Here is a 19085-nt window from a genome sequence, read left to right on the forward strand (position 1 = left end):
CACTTATAGCCACGATGGTTGGAAGGATAGCTCAAAAATACACATGGTGTTGAACGAGCTTGGAGTTTATGAATATTAGTGGAAGGGTAAAGAGGAAAACAAAGACACCCAAAAACCCGCAAATGAGAATATGATGGTTCTTTGTGGTAAAGAATATGAAGAGGAGAATGATAGGCGATTGTCTTATGGGGAAGGATATTGAGAAGATAAGTGGCCATTTGAAGAAACAAAGAAAGTGGAAGTTATGGGGATGGATTCATGGTAAAAAAATTTAGGTAAGATTTTATAATTAGTTGCTTTCTCTTGTTTAGAAAGCTAAGCGTATCACCTCCCATTTTACTGAATTATATCTGCTCTCTACTAAATACACAAACTTTATTTCTCTCTTGCCATTACGATATTTTGGGATAGCGTGCGGTGCTCCAACTAGTAATACCATGATTTATGAATTACAAAAGCATTGTAATGCATCATTTTCTGACAGTGATTGTAATGCACCATTAGAACAATATGTGGAGCATGGACCTGAGTGCATAATGATCTACATGCACTGATGCACCCGGTATGAAATGACAATCTCTATTCAATAAAATGTAGATATGAATAGGTGGAGCAAAAGACGCATGAAATTACTTAAATCTAACAATAGAACATATAAGAAGAAAGGCTTCTGGCCAGTGGCGGATTTAGTTACCACCACGCTGGTGCACATGCACCAGCAATATTTAAAAAAAAATTACTTTTCTCACGCATTCTTTTTTCACGGGTTCTTCTTTTTTACATCTCACCTCTTCTCAAACCTCAATTCTCCCTTTCTCTTTCATAGAATCTCAGTCTTCACTTAATCACTTCTCCCTCCCGTCATCCGGCCTCACCGGCGGCGTGTCGGCGTAGTCTCACCTTCTCGGAGGCTGTTGCGTGGACGCGTGCATGGTGCACTGCTTTGTATCGCTTCATCGTGACTCGCGACTTGCAGCCACATATTCAGTGGGAATTGGTGGATGGCGGTGGACGACAATGGACGGAAAACCTCCAATAGTCGTGACTCGTGACTAGGTACATCTTAATCTGCTCAATTTGCTTGATTTCTTGTTTTACTTTATAGATTAGGGTTTATGAATTTCATGAGAATTGGAAACTAAATGTTCAATAACACAGATGCAGAGCCCTTTGAAAATTGGACAAAAGAAGTCGACAATAACATTAAGTCAATAAGATAACTAAGTTCACCTAGTGTGAAAAGTGTCATGTAAAGCTTATACCCAAAAAAGTCGAGAAGTAAAATATCCTAGGACGTAAGATTGTGTTGTTTAGTTGACAATAACATTAAGTCAATAAGATAAGATTCACCTAAATAAGTAGTAAAAGTGTGAAAAGTGTCATGTAAAGCTTTACTCTCAATGTAACCACATGGAAAACTTCCTACGAAGTATATTGTTATGTTCAATCAAATGACCACTAAACCTGTGACAAATCAAGCAACCCGAAATAAACCCAAATATCTGCTAGTCTGCTATAGGGAGTTTACCGGGTTGCTACTAAAAGCAACTTAAAATTAAACATTGGATGCAACACGGCGACAAGTTGAAGCTCCAAATAAGCTGTACTTTGCTTCTTATGTTTTAACAATCAGCCCAAAGGGGATCCATAGTCATGATGTTTAAATAACATGAAAATATCCTAGCTGCTTCCTTACATTTACAAACATATATACAGTTCAACACTGAATCATCATCTCATTTATCTCGTTACATTCTGAACACACCATACTTCGTCTCTTCTGGAGAATGATTCATTGAGGCAGAGATGCATAGACCAATAACCTTTCTTGTATCTGCAGGATCAATGATACCGTCATCCCAGAGCCTAGCTGTAGAATAATATGGAGAACCTTCTTTCTCATATGCCTCTTCAACCTTCGCTTTGAATGTTTCCTCTTCTTGAGTTGTCCACTGCAGATATATTTGCATGCAAGATCAGTTAAGTGCAGCAGTTGATAATTGTCCAGCAAACAAAGACCACCAACATCTCCAAATGAATTGTACATTACCTCGATCCCTCGCCGTTGTTTGTTGGCTTTTTCTACTTGAGTCAGCACACCTGCAGCCTGAACATGACCATGAATAAAAATGAGTCATTACCTACATGTTATTCTTGTCCTTAAACATCAATAGGAGAATATGACAATATAACTTCAAAATCTTTAGCTAGTTGTCTTGAACCCCCCCCCCCCCCCGCCCCCCCCCCAAAAAAAAAAAAAAAAAACCCAACAATTATCGGAACTCCCTTTTATGTCAAGGCTCAAGCAACAGTCCCATGCATCAATTAACAGAGTAAGCCTTTTAACTACTCTATATGTGATAAAGTTGGATAGAAAAGCGACGACCTTCCAAAGAAAGGCAGAGGCAGATGAGCCAACTAGCCAAGCGTGTAAACTAACCTTGTACATAAGGCACTTTTCAAAAGTGAAAATGCAGAAAGAAGCTGAGGCATGTGACAGTGGAGCTTAATTTCATTCCATGATATTATATGTATTACTTTGTAGATTGTTTAGAGGTAGGGATCTAGCTGGCATGTGATTAAGGTTTGGTCCTGGAGTCCTTCCTAGAAGATTTTCACGAATTCTAACCTTGAGGGAATGATGACAGATTCCGTTATTTAGGGTTTGGGGACTGCAGCAAAAAAGGTGACAGCAAAGCACCAAGGATTGTGGATAGCTCAACCAAGAAGAGAGAAGAATATGAAAAAGTACTAGTTAGCAGTATCAATATCACTGTATAGAGGTTAAGGAAATCATCCAGAAAAAAAAATTCTCATTTCCTTGTATTTGGAGTGTGGAAGCCACTCGAAAGTTTTCTTTATTTTCCTTTAAACTTAATACAATACTTCTCTGTTCTCTCCTACTCTTCTTCTTTACTGTTGGTCTGAGTTCTGTGGAATACTACTGCTGCCATTCAGACCCTCGTATCAGTTAGAATTTTAGAACATTGCATTCACCCAAAAATAATGGTATTTTTGCAAATATTTTTCTTTCCTTTTTCTTTTCAATATTACATAAATGGAGAAAAAATAATTGCCATTAGTAAGCCATGTGCACATCAAATAACCTATTTAACAGAAGTTTAATCTCAGACTTTGACATTTGAACTCAAGTCGCTTAAAGCTGTTTCTCACGGTTCACATTAGCCTAAATTGGGATGGAGCAGCACCATAATTCATAATATACTAATTTTGACAAGCCAATACTATGTAAAAAAGGTAGCAATATCATAATCAGCATAAATAGACCGTACCTGCGCTCCTCCCATTATGGAAATTCTCGCATTCGGCCAGAAGAACATGAAATTGGGGCTATATGCACGTCCGCACATTGCGTAGTTTCCCGCACCAAAACTTCCACCAATTATAATTGTGATTTTGGGAACCTGAAAAGAGAAAAATGTGCACAACACATACACGTCACTCATTTCCTGGTGTCCTCCTTGCTCAACTAACAATTGCACATTAACTTGAAAGCAAGCCGAACATACATATAAGTCAAGATAACACATAGGTAGAGAAATATGCACCCGTGAAGGAAACTAACATTCCTATGAGGGGGTCCTACTACATGCTCCTGCCTCCTAGGATGTCAAAATCTTCCTTGAAGTTTAGAAACTAGGAGAAGTAAAGAATCCCAACCAAAATGAGACCTACAGCTTAAAGAAACGTCCAAACTATCTTTGCAGTCTAACCATCCATATCTTTAGTGTGTAGAGCTAATTCATCACTCTGAGCCATCATGCTTCAATGTTTTACTGCCACTAAACTGACTAACATCTGGCCGCCCTGAAGGAATTATGAGATTAAGAAGAACACTGAACATATATGGGCATAATATAATGATCAGAGAGCCTAATAAAAGTAGACTTGAATTTGAAGAAAGCACTCGATATGATACTATACTTTAAAGACAATGAGGATACTAATAATATGACCAGTTTTTCTTCACAGTTTAATTGAAATGACTACAACTTGGAAAACAAAATCTGTCCGACTTTCAAGAACAACTACAAAGATACCCAGTGTGACATCTTATGATTGGGAAATACTTAATGGGGTTGCTAATGCTTCTTAATAGTTATGGATAATGGTCTTTCAATGATACTTTCTTTGCTAGCAGTGTAGAACACAATTGACAGGTGCTTCTTAATCGTCTCAGTGGAAGAATGAGCAAGAATAATCTACAAATTCACAGACTGCAAACCTGGTCCACAAGTAGCTCTCCTAAATCATAAGCTTGCAGGTAAATTTGCAGCACTAGCTGATTTCTAACTTCATCTCCAATTCATTTAAAAGTTGAGGCTTTACTTATAATTTGGTTCTTTATTTAAGACATGAGATAACAATTTGAGTTGCAGAAAATAATTTACAACATTCCCGTCATAGCTAATAATGCACGCATATTAGTTGCATTTTCATGAGAACACTTGATCATGTCGTTCTTTCAGTGAAGCTGATAATTATGTACAGCACTAAGTTCCAAAATCCACATAACTTAGAGCTAGTCAAGCTTGGCAAAAGAAGGTAGTTGTTCATAACAATCATTATGTAGATAATGATCAAAGCTCATACTTGTTTTTTCTTGGCTTGTTGAACATAAGAGATACTGAGATTGCAACGAACAAGCTCAATATCCAAAATAACAAAGATCAAGCTCGGATAAAGCCAACCAAACCTAAGGTGCATGACCTTTATGAAGTTCAGCCCAGTACATAGCACCCTACTTTTGTTTTTCTGTACAACTCTTAAGTTCTGCTCCTAATTATGACAACAAAGTAACAAACTACAAGGCACAAGCACTTGATAGAAATGCATTTAGACAAACACGAAGCTTCTTCAATACACAGTATAGTCTATATACAGATCTGGTATCCCAAGCCTCGAAAAAGGTACCTCCCATGGCAGTTAAGGGGGTTGGACATAACAATTTCAACCCTACAAAGGCAATAACAAAGATGTCTCCAAAATGACCCTTGATATATGCAACAACTGTCGGCTGCTTTTCTATAAAAAGATGCACAAGCACAACAATATGTCACTTTTTATTCAGTCTATAATGATCGAAAACCAAAGAGGAAACAAACCTTTTGGCTCTTATTAAACTTCATGGATACAGTTATCACCCCCTCTACCCAGTCATATTTATTGATCAAACTTCAAAGACCCACATTCTTTGGACAATTCAAAATTGTAGCTAGAGCAGCATAAATAAAGTACAAATGTACAAGAGGGAATTATACTCTGTGTAACTCATCAAAGGGAAATAAACTAAATCTAGATGTTCGTTCACAATATTCAGCTTTAGAGAATTACACAACAATAACACATGAATAACATAGAATCAGCATGGAGCTCAGAAGTTGAGAAACGGGGATTCCATGATAAGAGTTGATCCATAATACCCATGCATGATATACTTTATACAGGTCAAAATTATAATAGTACACAGAACACTAATAAACTACAAACCTGATCATCACAATCCGTAATTGGATTAATAATCTAAGTGGTAAATGATGATCCTAGCCAGCACATGGTATTCTAAATAACTTAATAAACACATGGTGATGCTTGCCAACACACGTGGTAACTTAATAAACTCACGTAAAGAACTTACAACTTACAACCCACATAAGAAATAATTGAATCACAAAATAAAGCAATCCCTGTAATAAGAAAAAGGGTGGAATGGGATTTGAATGAAGGGTCAAAGGTGAAGTTGCACAACCAACCTTTGCACAAGCAACAGCCATCACCATTTTTGCCCCAGCTTTTGCTATGCCATTGGCCTCAGCTCTTGAGCCAACCTACCAAGAAAAAAGAATTAGGAGATAATTGATATAAACTACTGGTTTACTCAACATTATTCGTCACCAAATCTTTTACACCAATCATGTGTGTCTATAGAGTATAGACTATAGGCACCTTCTGAATAAAACTAAAACCTTTTGATTGAATCTTCTAATTTGAAACAGATAAAGTGGACATTAGAGAAAACTCAGTACAACTGAGAAATATATAATAGAAATGGAAGTTAACACGAAGAAAATAGACCCATGAAATAAGAAGATAGAGCCCTAGTTGAGATGAATGTCATACTGGAAGGTGTACAATGTTGTTCTCGAAAGAAAGAGATAGAACTCTTCAGGCTCAAATTGCAATTAAGATAAGCCTATTTATAGGAATTCTGCAGCAAATGGTGCAAGGAGAAGCCACAAGGCCTTAAGGATGAACTTTAACCAGAAATATGCCAGAGACCTACTCTAAATGCATTTATTAGCTAAAGTGGAGAATGGAAGTCCTAGCTCTAGAATGGCACCATTGGAAAACTCATACTTCATACTTCTTGCCATTTTTCATAACATTCTGCTGCATTCTAGCAACGTTTTTTTGAGATAGCAATACACCAGATACGCATAAACCACATACATTTGTGTCCCTCATAATGTATCCTCAGAGATGGCGCTAGAAGAATCCCTGCTTAATACTTCCTTCTATTTTCCTTAGTTGCAACATTTTGTCTTTTGTCGGTAATTCATATACTAACTTTGACCAAAACTTTTTGACTAATATGTATATATATAAAAATTTGATATTAGAGATGTTGGATTTATCTCAATGTATAATTTCAAACTTTAATTTCCAATAAGTTTACCACTACTCCCTCCATCCTCAAAGAATTACCCTCTATACTATATTGACCAGTCCATAAATATTGTTCTGTTACCCTAAATGGAAATTTTACCCTACTCCATCCATGTGATATAGACTATGGGTTCCTCCACTATATCTCTCATGTGATGTGGGGACCTCCACTAGCACTCCTTTTTACTCAATCAATATGTTACTTATTTTTACTCTATCTACCCCAGGAAAACCTACATTCCCCTACTGTTTACTCTTAATATGCATACCTATATTACCCAAACCTAATTGGACAACTAATTCATGACAGAGATAATTGAAGATTTTAGTGATTATAGTTATGCATTGACAGATGTGCAAGTCAAAGGTTGCAATTAAAAGAAAAACAGAAGTATTCTGTTGGTTGCCCCTAACTCTGTTCTAGTTCCAATATTGTCAATTCATAGATCACAAATAAAAAAAACATCTCCAAACAGATTTATCTATATTCAAGAGAAATAAGATAATATCATACCATAAATCCAGTAATATTCTGAAGAAAAACCAATGGAATACCACGTTGGGTGCATAATTCAATGAAGTGGGCCCCTTTTAGAGCGGATTCATTAAATAACACTCCATTATTTCCAAGGATGCCAACAGGTTTCCCACAAATTTTCGCAAACCCTGTTACAAGAGTCTGCAAAAGAATAGCCAACAAAAAATTTCAACAAAAAAATAAAATAAAAAAACAAAGATTAGCTATGATTTAGGTCGTTGTGTCCAAGTGATGCAATGGGCCTCACAGTGCCATACAGTTTCTTGAATTCGTCAAATTCACTCCCGTCAACGACACGAGCAATAACAGATCGTATATCGAATTGCTGCTTGTGATCTATTGGAGCAATATATCTGAGCTCTTTTGGATCATAAAGAGGTTCCTTGGGTTCTTCTGTCGTGAAATTCCAAGAATCAGGTAACTGTCCTCCTCCGGCCATATACAAGTTTTTAATAATATTCCTTCCTGTATGTAGTGCATGCAGCTCATCTGCAAGGAAACACCAAAATAGTTGAAATTGAAATGACTATGTTTCGTTGCTCCCCTCCCTTTAATGTATCTTCCACAAGAGAGGAAAATCAAACAGGGAGCTGGTAAAACTAAGCTGCAAAATATCACATTTCTAAGGTTTTATTATTTCTGCTGATATATCTTGCAAGGATTAAAAAATTGTAATCTGGGCATGAACAAACTACAGTGGTCAATCTTCCCGGCCGTGTTGAGGAACTTCTCTATACATCCTCCTCGAGAATTTCTTCAACATACAGAACAAAAGAAGCGAGGAATCACAATTTAAAAAGGAACGTAAAGCATGAAATCTGGTGTAGCCTAGATTTCTGATGATCCCTTTTTCTAATGCACTTATTACTTGTGTCTTGATGAGAAGCGGATAAAACTTTGCAAGTAGCCAAGTAGTATAACTAAAACCATTAGTAGCATGATTCCACAATTCATATTGATGCTTCACTTGGCCAGAAAAAAGCATACAACTTATGTGACAAACTAGCTTAGACATCAATCTTCCCTTCACCATAATTCATAAAATGAAGTTGCTACCGATGATGGCACCATGAAAGCTACATACCAGCTAGAAGTGAAAGCAATGTTAACAAATTCAGCAATGGCTTATACTCTCTACAAGCAAGTACATGTGTTTTAAGAGCAACAAGACTTCTATAAATTTCATGACATTAGTTTAGCAAGAATGCTAGTTGAAGCAAAGTGTCATGAAACTAACAAGAGAAAGCAGTAAAGATATCATTGATCAACCAAAACACGTGAAATAAACCGAAAAAGATGCTACAGCAGCACAATACCTTCAGCAAAATAATCAGAAACTCCTGATATCTTACAGTGCACACTGGCACCTCCCAAATCCTCAGCAGAAATTTCCTCACCAGTTGCAGCCTGCTTCAAGACTTGCATCAAAAACAAACACATAACCAAGCATGTGTAATCTGAAAATAATTTTGCAAAGTGGAAAAGTTAAAACAGAGTAATTCATGGAGTAGTCAATTTCAGAATTTACAAAATGAAGGATTTACGAAAACCCATCAGGATGTGCTTGGAAACTTAAAATCCGTATTCAATCCCAGATATTGAGATTAAATATCAATCTGGAATGTCATATTCCACTTTGATGTTTGGCAGCAGCCAAATTTCAACTCCAGAGTTCAAAATAAATGAAATACAATTTGATTTATATTTCCTTTAGCGCATGATTAGCGGGTTAAATTAAAAAAACCTTGCCAAAGTCATTGACAAATTGTCGCTCGAAGAAACATGAGCTAAGTAAACTTGCATAAATCTATCACTGACCTTCACAAGTGGAGGTCCAGCAAGAAATATTGTTCCATTTCCTTTCACCATTACACTTTCATCAGCCATTGCAGGTATGTACGCACCCCCAGCAGTACATGAACCCAAAACGAGTGCAATTTGTGGTATACCTTGAGCAGACATAATGGCCTGATTGTAAAAGATTCTGCCAAAGTTCTCCTTATCGGGAAAGACTTTAGCTTGTTTGGGAAGGAAAGCACCACCACTATCTACAAGGTACAAGCATGGTAGCTTGCACTGAGCAGCAATTTCTTGTGCCCTCAGATGTTTCTTCACTGTGATGGGAAAATAAGTTCCTCCTTTAACAGTGGGATCATTAGCCACAAACATACAAAGTTTCCCATGAACTGGACCAATTCCAGTGATTATTCCACCAGATGGAAGGGACTCTTCATACAGCCCATGGCCTGCAAGCTAATTGCATCAATTTAAGCTTAGAGAAACTTGACATATTTTTCCTTATATCCATTGTTTGAGATGGAGGAAATTCATTTGTATGATAATAACCTCTTGACAGAGTAACTTCAAATTCCATCGTAAAGCGTAAAGTGAACAGATTTATAATGAGATTAAGTATCAGGAGTTTCAAAACTCAAACACACCAAATCAACCAATCTACTTCAATTTCGAACATGATACAGTCACATATGAGGATAAAATTCTCAGCACAATGTCAATGACCTCAGAGGATGACCGATCAATTTTGAATATGACCCTGACTGTCTAGGGGTGGCAATGGGTCCAGTCTTGGGTTTTCTGTTAGACCCAGACCTTAACTCGGAATTTTTGAAGTTGACCCAGACTTGGAATCTTTGAAGTGCACCCAGACCCGCCCAAATCCATTGGGTTTGAAATTTTGAGACCCTTATGCAAACCTATTGGGTCTGGCAGGTCTCGGATCCAAAATGGGTTTCATCGCCCATTGGCTATTGGTCCACATTTACATTTTTTTATTGCTCATAACTACTAAATGAATAATGAAGCAATAAAGTTACAGCTCAAGAAAGCATATCATATCCTGCTTCAATTATTAATTTTACACAAAAATATAGAATATCAATCATACTAAAGATGTCTTTAACATTTATTTTTTATTTTGAATAAATATAGCATCCATAAGACGCTATTCTAACGGCCTCGATGGAGAACATCAAAAGTGATTCCAGGACCTTCAACCAGCTATGACAATATTAAATCACTCACTAGTTGAGTACTTGTAGTGGCGATCTACCTTGACAAGGATGAATATGAAGGAATACCATTCACTATATATTGAACTGCCAACCAAAAGAGGTCCAAAGTCTACACCCAATACCATTTACTTGAAAGCGTCACTAATTGAAGCCAAAAACCCAACACCTTCCACTATCTATTGAACTGGAATCTCTATTATATAAGGCAACATATGGGGGACACCAAAAAATAGAAAAAAGAAAAAAAAATAGAGGATAACTAACTATTTCATTTGAATGAAAAAAGGGGGGAAAGTAAGACATTTTAACTGAATATCAGTTTTTTGAAAAAATAAAATCTAAAGACGGTTTTTCTACCCAATTAATTTTATTTTCTATTTCATTTGTTATCACACATTATCGCACGCATTGCGTGCATGTAAGACTAGTTATCAATATTCAAACAGCCGGATTCAGCACCAAATTTTGTGATGGACCCAAAATATAATCAATTGAAAATCTAAGGTACTGCAAAACCTTCTGATTGAAATACCAAATATAAAAAATTTCCAATTAAGGTTTTCATAGCTGTAATTCATAAATTTTTCATTTTATATCTAACTCTGACTAAAACAAACAAAAATTTCTATCAATTCATGTACAATTAAACATAACAAAACTTAAAATCATTAGGAAAAAAAAAACAAAAATTTAATTACTACCTGGGAAAGTTCAAGGAAGGAAGAACCAGGATCAAGAATCCGTTCGATTCTCTCTCTAGGAAGAAGCTTCTTCCGACTTCTATTTCTCTTTACAGCTTCTTCTCCCCCACCACAAAGTACCTTTGATTGAAAATCATACATATAAATATCATATCTTAAATTTGAAATATAAAATAATAAGGAATTACCTTGTTGATGTTAGAATGGAGTTGAGAGAGTAAATCGTGCATTAATTGGGAATTGCGAATAGAAGCGTCGGAATTTCTGTCAATGGCGTCGGGAAGAACTCCCAAACATAATTCTCTTTTTGTTTGAAGAATTGAAGCAGATGATTTTAGGAGCCATGAACGAGAATTCCAGAATGATGATGATGGTTTTGATGAATTTCTGGTTAAGAAACCCAACATCTCTGGAATTTAGGTTTTGTCAAATTTTACTTTTTTCCTTAGTTTTACTCTTTTTCCAAGATATGATCGTAGTTCGTCATTTTGCTTCCTACAAAGTACAAAGATACAAGTACTAGTGATCCGAGTTCTTGCTGAGTTGCTGACTTGCTGTTGTTGACATGGAGGACTAATCCATTACACGCCCAAACATTTTCCACGTCAATTAACGATAATTGTCATGTTATTTTCGTCAGTACGAGGGACTACCTTAGTTAGGTTTTGGACCCGTGCATAATGTACGAGAACGATTTAGTTTAATAAGAATGTTTATATATTAGCTACATTGAAAACATATAAACTATTCTTTATATCTATTCGGCCAAATTCGTTTTTGTATGATAAAAAGGCGTCTTTATATTAATTATAAAGTTGTTTAGCAGATACATAACTCATATGTTTTCTTTATATGCTAGATTAATCGTAGTATTAGACATCTCATGTTCTTCCTCATAAATTAGAAACTATTAGGCATCTTTTACTCGTGACTCTAGAAATGGTTATGTAAAATTAGTCATGCCTGCTAACTGGTCTCGGGAAACCCAATATGCGATAGAGATTGTCCTTGATTTTTAATACTTCCAAAAGAAACTGCTTTTTTTTTGAAACATCATAGGAAATTTTGTTTCATTTGACGGAATATCATACGGTGTATAAATACCTTATTCCCCGTTGCTACCTAAATGACCATAACTTGGATGATTCGGTTTTTGACATGCTTGATTACCAACCTAGTATTGTTACATAAACCAGATGTTGGCCGGGTCAATATTCCTCAGTATCATCACTGGTGTACCAACCTTTAGTCTTATATTGTGATTCAATAGACCGGAACATCTAATGGTATTTAGGAATTCAATGAAGTAGATTTCCATGCACTTCTAAGTTGCATTTTTTCTTAGAAATTGCATTTTTAAACTTAAATATACTCTATTAATAACCCGGGTAATTCGGACAACACATGATCATTCACAATCTCCACTATCTTATGGGTCGAAGCAAAAATATCTATCATTATTTGAAAATACTTAGTTTCCTCTAAATGATCCTCTATGTGGTCGAATATATGTTTTCCACTATAGCTGATATAAGATTATTTCCACCATCTATAAAATTGCCAATGAGTATATATATAGTACTCATGCGATGATATTTGCTATCTTGTTACAGATAAATAATTTACAAATCATCCTAAGTTCAATTATGATAAGGATGATGAACAAAATTTCAAATTGAATATTGATCAACTCGTTGCAATACAAAATTTCAAATCCTTATTTTACATTACTATTTACAATATAAAATTAGTCAGTACACCATTTTGATTTTAATGTTATATTGTAAATCTTTAAAAGCTTATTGTTGTGGATGAATTTCAATCTTTCTTTAGTATTTTAGTGTTATGCTCCCATTTGTATCTTCATTTGTTCTAAAAATTTGATATATTTATACTTTTGAACTGCATAATGGATCAGAGTGATTAAAAATTGATAAATATAATTTTTCCCTTGTTGGTTTTTGTTCTTCGTAATTTCTTTTAGGGTGTGACATTTTCGTACTTCCCACTATACTTTTCGCCTCCCAAAAAATACACTAAATGACATCAGTGGCCCACAGTTAACCCTTACTCCTTTCACTAGTGGAAAAAACGGAAGGGCTGCGGTTAAAACGGCACTAAGGGCTGCGTTTTTGGCCAGCGGCCCTTTCCGTACCGCAGCCCTTCACAACGAAGGGCTGCAGTTGAGGCTCAAAACCGCAGCCCTTCCAATATGGAAGGGCTGCGGTTTTGGGGCTCAAACGCATCCCTTCTTTGTATAAAGGGTTGCGGTTTTGACCAAAATCGCAGCCCTTTTAACCCAAAAAAAATTTGAAATAATGTAGCCAGGGATACAGATCAATTATGCTGAGATGATGACACATACATATGAGCTTGCAGAAGAATGCTTAAAAATTAAATAATGTAGCCAGGGATACATAAACACTAAATTGTATTCTTCACTTTCTCAATGTCACTACTTCTTCCAAGTCAGTCCTTTGTGATTTTTGTGTTGTAACTGTCAGTAATTACCTCCCAAGTTTGATGCTTTAGGACATTTAGATTTCTATAAAGCAAACATGAAGAACATAAAACTTAAAACACAAATCATTAAATTAAAATTACAGAAATCCTAACATCATACATTGCACGAAGAAACCTAATTACAAAAAACACGAACAAACAAAGGAAATCAAAAACAAAATCAGATCAATTATCACTGAAGCCAAGAATCAATCCTCCCCTTCTTAGACGAAGAAATTTTAGTAATATTCTTTGCTCTAAGAAGGAGAATGACCATTCTTGATGGTGGTATATTATGCAAAGTATAATCTAGCATTGTAGCAATTCGTCCATCCTTGTTAAAGCTTGCAATAACTTATTCCTTTGCTAAGGTGGTTATCATAGTGAGCGGCCTTTGGACGGAAATTAAGACCCTTTTACTAAAGTTTCTTAATTTCAGCCACGTTCGTGTAGGAGATTGATATTAACTTTATAAGTTTATCAATTGGTGGCCTTCGTCATGTGTAATCCTTAAAGGATTTTGACATGTTGGCCGATCTCCTAATAGAAGGTGTTTGTGTTCCGTTGTTCTTTTTTTGAATATTTGTTTTAGGCCACTGGCTTGGTTGATGGTGTGTGCCCTTAATCAAATAGTAAAGAGATGGTTATAGTATGGAAGTAGATTTGTATTATATGAATTTGACTTGGTTGGGAGCCAAGATACATGTATACATTTCTACTTTTTCAGTAATGCTCTATGACACTTAGCTAGCAGGGAATTACACTTTCCAATTACATCAGATGCAGTATTTTTTCAAAGTGTCTGAGTTCCACGTCTGAGGAATAGGACGGTCATCAATAGCTTCCAGACGAAAGGTGCCACTTTGAATTTCTTGGACAATATGGTAAGGCCCTTCCCAGTTCGGTGTGAGCTTACCTATTTCTTTAGCCCGGCCGACCAATTCCATTTTTCTCAGGACAAGGTCTCCCACCTTCAATGGCCGCCTAGCCACTCTTTTGTTAAACTCTCGAGCCATTCGCAGCTTATACAGCTGCATTCTTAATAGAGCATTTCCCCTGACTTCAGGAACCTGATCCAAAGTTGTGCGAAGAGCAACCCAGTTGGCTTCCTCTGAATAAAGCATGACTCGCAAAGTCAGTTCTTCTATTTCAATATGCAGAACGGCTTCCGAGCCGTAGGCGAGTATAAATGGGGTTTCCCCAGTCGAGTTCTTGGCCGTCGTTCTGATTAACCAAAGAACCAACTGTAACTCTTCTACCCATAATCCATTGGCATTATCTAGCTTCTTTTTTATGCCGCGCGCTTGAGAGGATTTTATTGAAGGCTTCTACTTGCCCATTTGCCTGAGGATGAGCAACGGCAGCAAAATGAGCTTTAATGTTCTGGTCGGCCAGCCATTCTTTGAGCTTAGGCGTCTCAAACTGCGGTCCATTGTCAAAGATAATAGACTAAGGCATACCAAATCTTGTAATGATGTTCTTCCAGATAAACCCCTTTACATCATTAGTGGTGATCTCTCTCATAGCTTCAACCTCGACCCATTTAGTGTAGTCTACTGCTACTATCACAAATTTCTTCTGGCCAGCCGCTACAGGAAACGGCCCCAAGGTATCCATTCCCCATTTGGCGAAGGGAAGGGGAAAAAGAACTGGAGTCAAATAGTTGGACGGCTTCTGATACATATTGACATGCCTCTGACAACTATCACATTTCTTCACATAGAGCAGGGCGTCCTCCTTTAAGGTGGGCCAACAATACCCTGTTCTTAAGGCCTTCTCTCCTAATGCTCTTCCCCCAATGTGAGAAGCACAAGCTCCTTCATGCAATTCTTTCAAGACATCTAACCCATCCTCCCTAGTAATGCATTTGAGGAGTGGCCGGTTAAATGCCTCTTTGTACAAGGATTCATCCCACGGCTCGAACCACGTGTCCCTTGCTTTCACATACTTGGCTTCCATGGGATTTGTCGTTTTCTTGTATTCAATGATGGGGTCCCTCCAGACATTTCCTCGGCTGAGGAACAGAACTTGCTCTTGATCAATACTCTTTGTCGGTTTTACCTCCCAAAACACAGTTCGCGGCACATCCCCTTCGGCCGAACTGGCTGGTTTTGAGAGAGCCTTGTCGTGATGATTCTCAAACCTTGGAACATGGTCAAGCACAAATCGCTTCAACGTTTTTATTTCTTCTTGAATCAGCTTCATGTATTTACTCATGGACGCCTCTTTACATTCAAAGTCACCATTTACTTGACTGACAACCACCAGGGAATCCGTCTTTGCCTCAATTTCCAGAGCTCCTGCCGCTTTGCACATTTTAATGCCGGCTAGCAGCGCCTCATACTCCGCTTCTTTTTTTGAAGCCTGGAACTGATATCTAATTGCATACTCAAACTTGTCCCCTTCTGGTGATTGGAAAATTATACCAGCCCCGCAGCCGTTGGCAGTGGATGATCCATCCACCATAAGGATCTTGTGCCGCCTTCCTTTGCTGGGTCTTGGACGAAATCCACCGTAGGTCGAGTAAGCTCCACGATGAAATCAGCTAAGGCTTGACCCTTGATTGCTTTTCTGGGCTCAAATTCTAGGTCAAACATAATTAGCTCCATGGCCCATTTTAGCATCCGTCTAGAGGCATCCATTTTGTGCAAAACTTGCTTTAAAGGCTGGTCAGTGTAGATGAGGATACTATGAGCGAGAAAGTATGGCCTTAGTTTCCGGCTGGCCATGAGCAGTGCTAGGCCGAATTTCTCCACCAACAAATATCTACATTTGGTATCTTTTAGCACATGGCTTATAAAGTAGACAGGAATTTGTAATGAATCTCTTTCGGCCAGAAGAACAACGCTCACTGCATGTGGTGATACAGTCAAATATACAAACTTTTCCCCCTCGGCCGGACTTACCAATCGAGGCAACTGCCGGAGATGCTCTTTGACCTGCTGGAGAGCCTACTCCGCCTCTTCCGTCCACTCAAATTTTGCTTTCTTTTTTATCGTTGCGAAGAAGAGATGACATTTATCTCCGGATTTCGAAAGAAAGCGTCCTAGGGCTGCCAAGCACCCTGTTAGACGCTGAACTTCCTTAACTTTGGACAGAGATGTCATGTCTAGAATCGCCTGAATCTTATCAGGGTTTGCTTCAATTCATCTCTGGTCGACCAAGATGCCCAAAAACTTTCCGGCCACTACTCCAAACACGCATTTCTGAGGATTCAGCTTCAGCTTGTATTTTCTAAGAGTCAGGAATGTTTCTCGGAGATCCTTCATATTTTAACACCCCCACGACTCCTCCTTTTATAAACTAGGAGAAATTGCGGGAGTTGTTATGCCACGCATGATAATACGTAAGGCTAATCAGATAATACAGCGGAAATCTTTTAAAATAAACTGGAAATACTTTAATACAACAGAAATAAGAAAGTATGAAAATGAATTACAAACTCCGAGACTATCCCATACTAGTCTCATCTTCAAAAGTCAAACCTTGACCCCATTGGTCAAGTAAAGTCAAACGTAAAATTCAAGATAGCTTAAATAATAAAGTACTCGTGTACTGAAAACTCCCATTCGGATGCTTATAATTTCCATGGACATCAAGAACTTGTACCTGTAACTTCTTCTCTAAACTCTGCTTACCAAATGGATCATCACAGGGTTGTTGAGGAAAAACAACAACCAAAAGAAACAAAGAAACACATACATCAGCAACGCTGAGTACGTAACACAACTAACTAATGCGAATAATAATGCATGCAATCCTCAATCACTTTGGCTTGCTCTTCTTACGACTCTACATACGACAAGCATATAACTGAACTTACTAAATACTTTCTTTTATTATTATTTGGCAATGAACGGGCACCGTCCTCCTCTTGGAGTCATACGGGTTACTATTCCTTGTGTAAGAGATCCCACACCTCTTACTAAAGTTCCATGAACTTTAAATAACTTGACTCGAGAATTTTTAAGCTTGTTAGTAATGAATGAGGGTGAGAGTGAGCCTCTAGACTCAACATCTCAGAGATAAAGAATACGAGTGACACCTAGTCCACTCAAAGATCTTGATAATTGGAATTCCATAAACTTGCTTGATAAAATAAAAGCATTAACATCGTCATGCAAAGCTATATGCAGGAGTATAGTTTCACACTAATTCCCCCCTTATGTTCAATACTCATGGGGGATCCATCCCAAGAGTTTTATTGCCAAAGCCCATTATGTGAGACACAATCACAATAATACATCTAGCAAATAAATTAATTTCTTATCTTTCTTTAACAAGTGAATGCAACAAACACCATAGTTAACTCAATTCTAAATTCTTTGAGACCTTGCTCATCTTATTACTTTAATGACTCCATGAGTCCTTTTTCTTACTTTCTTAAGGATCCATGATCCAATCAATTGAGTCCTTGCTCAATGATTAAACTACTTGCGAGACCTTGCTCAATAACTTTAACTTGTGAGACCTTGCTCAACAAAATATAACTTCTCATGAGACCTTGCTCAATAATATATATAACTTCTAATGAGACCATGCTCAGTAAAATATATAACTTATAATGAGACCTTGCTCAATAACATATATAACCTCGAATGAGACCATGCTCAATAAAAATATTCATAGGCAAGCCATAACTTCAAGAGTAACTTTAATAACTTTAATCATGCTCAAAAGCAATAATCATCAATCACATGCTTTTCAAATATAGGAATAACTCAAAAGTTCCATTCCTAATCTCCTTTCTAAGTTCTCAACATATACTCAAACAATTTCAAGGCATAAGCCTCTCCTTACTCCTCATGCTCAATAAAATATATGTATCATTTGAAACTACTAAAGTCAAGGTCAAAGTGTATGTACCTTGATTACACAAAAATCAACAGTCAAAAGTTTGACTGGCTTTAATTATGCTTGAAACCTACCAACAATAAAGTACTATCAATTAGTACTTCCAACAACAATTCAAAGCTACTAATAAATAAAAATCAGCATTTTAAATATAATAATAAAGCTGATTTTTCCTTAAAAAGGCTTTAAAAACTATTTTAAAGTCATAACTTGAAAACCTTTACTAGTAGGCAAAACCCACTACAAACTAATACTTAAAACTTTATAAAAACTACTATTTTCCTAATAATTTATTGCTGTAAATTAATTAATAATAATAACAGATTTTTTTTTTTTTTACAAGTGGTTCGAAAACCACAAAAGCCAAAACTTAACACTCGCCGGCGCCACCACGAGCACCACCTGCACCACCACCAGCGCGGCAGCGGCAGGTGGCACTCGTCGTGCCCAGCTACTGCTGCTACACTGGCACGGCAGTGGCCACGCCACACTCGCCGGTGCCCAGCCAAGCCCCACCGCCACAAGGTGGCCGGAAAACCCAAGGGGGAGGGGGAGTCCGAAATTAAAGAGGAAGAAAAGTAAAAGAAGAAAATAAAATTCAGAAAAATAACCTTTCTACTTTCCTTTGGTACTTGCAAGATCTTCCTACAATTTTCAAAAACAAAAACTAGATTAGAACTTGAATCTTTGAAGAAATTGCTTAAAGAAAACTTACTTGAGGAAGAAAGAGTTTGAGAGAAAAATCCATCTTACTCTTTCTTTTGAAAAGAT

The 19085-nt window shown here is 37.1% G+C and overlaps 1 protein-coding gene across 3 annotated transcripts; it reads right to left on the reverse strand.

Annotated features, from left to right (window-relative positions):
* Window positions 1-1584: 1584 nt before the first annotated feature.
* Window positions 1585-11496, reverse strand: LOC104905097 (methylcrotonoyl-CoA carboxylase beta chain, mitochondrial). Of its 3 annotated transcripts, XM_010693541.4 has the most exons (10): window positions 11147-11494; window positions 10959-11078; window positions 9044-9478; window positions 8542-8632; window positions 7473-7714; window positions 7202-7366; window positions 5775-5849; window positions 3294-3425; window positions 2051-2107; window positions 1585-1952 (listed from the first exon to the last, which is right to left on the reverse strand). In XM_010693541.4, exons 1-10 carry the CDS (start codon window positions 11363-11365, stop codon window positions 1749-1751), a joined length of 1740 nt encoding a protein of 579 aa, XP_010691843.1. In that variant the 5' UTR covers window positions 11366-11494; the 3' UTR covers window positions 1585-1748. The 3 variants fall into 3 exon arrangements, with proteins under 3 accessions (XP_010691843.1, XP_057251918.1, XP_057251907.1); XM_057395935.1 differs by lacking the exon at window positions 9044-9478 and having other exon boundaries at window positions 11147-11496; XM_057395924.1 differs by lacking the exon at window positions 11147-11494 and having other exon boundaries at window positions 9044-9471.
* Window positions 11497-19085: the final 7589 nt, after the last annotated feature.

Source organism: Beta vulgaris, chromosome 1 (genome assembly GCF_026745355.1).
Source record: "Beta vulgaris subsp. vulgaris cultivar EL10 chromosome 1, EL10.2, whole genome shotgun sequence".
In the NCBI taxonomy this organism is placed as follows: domain Eukaryota; kingdom Viridiplantae; phylum Streptophyta; class Magnoliopsida; order Caryophyllales; family Amaranthaceae; genus Beta; species Beta vulgaris.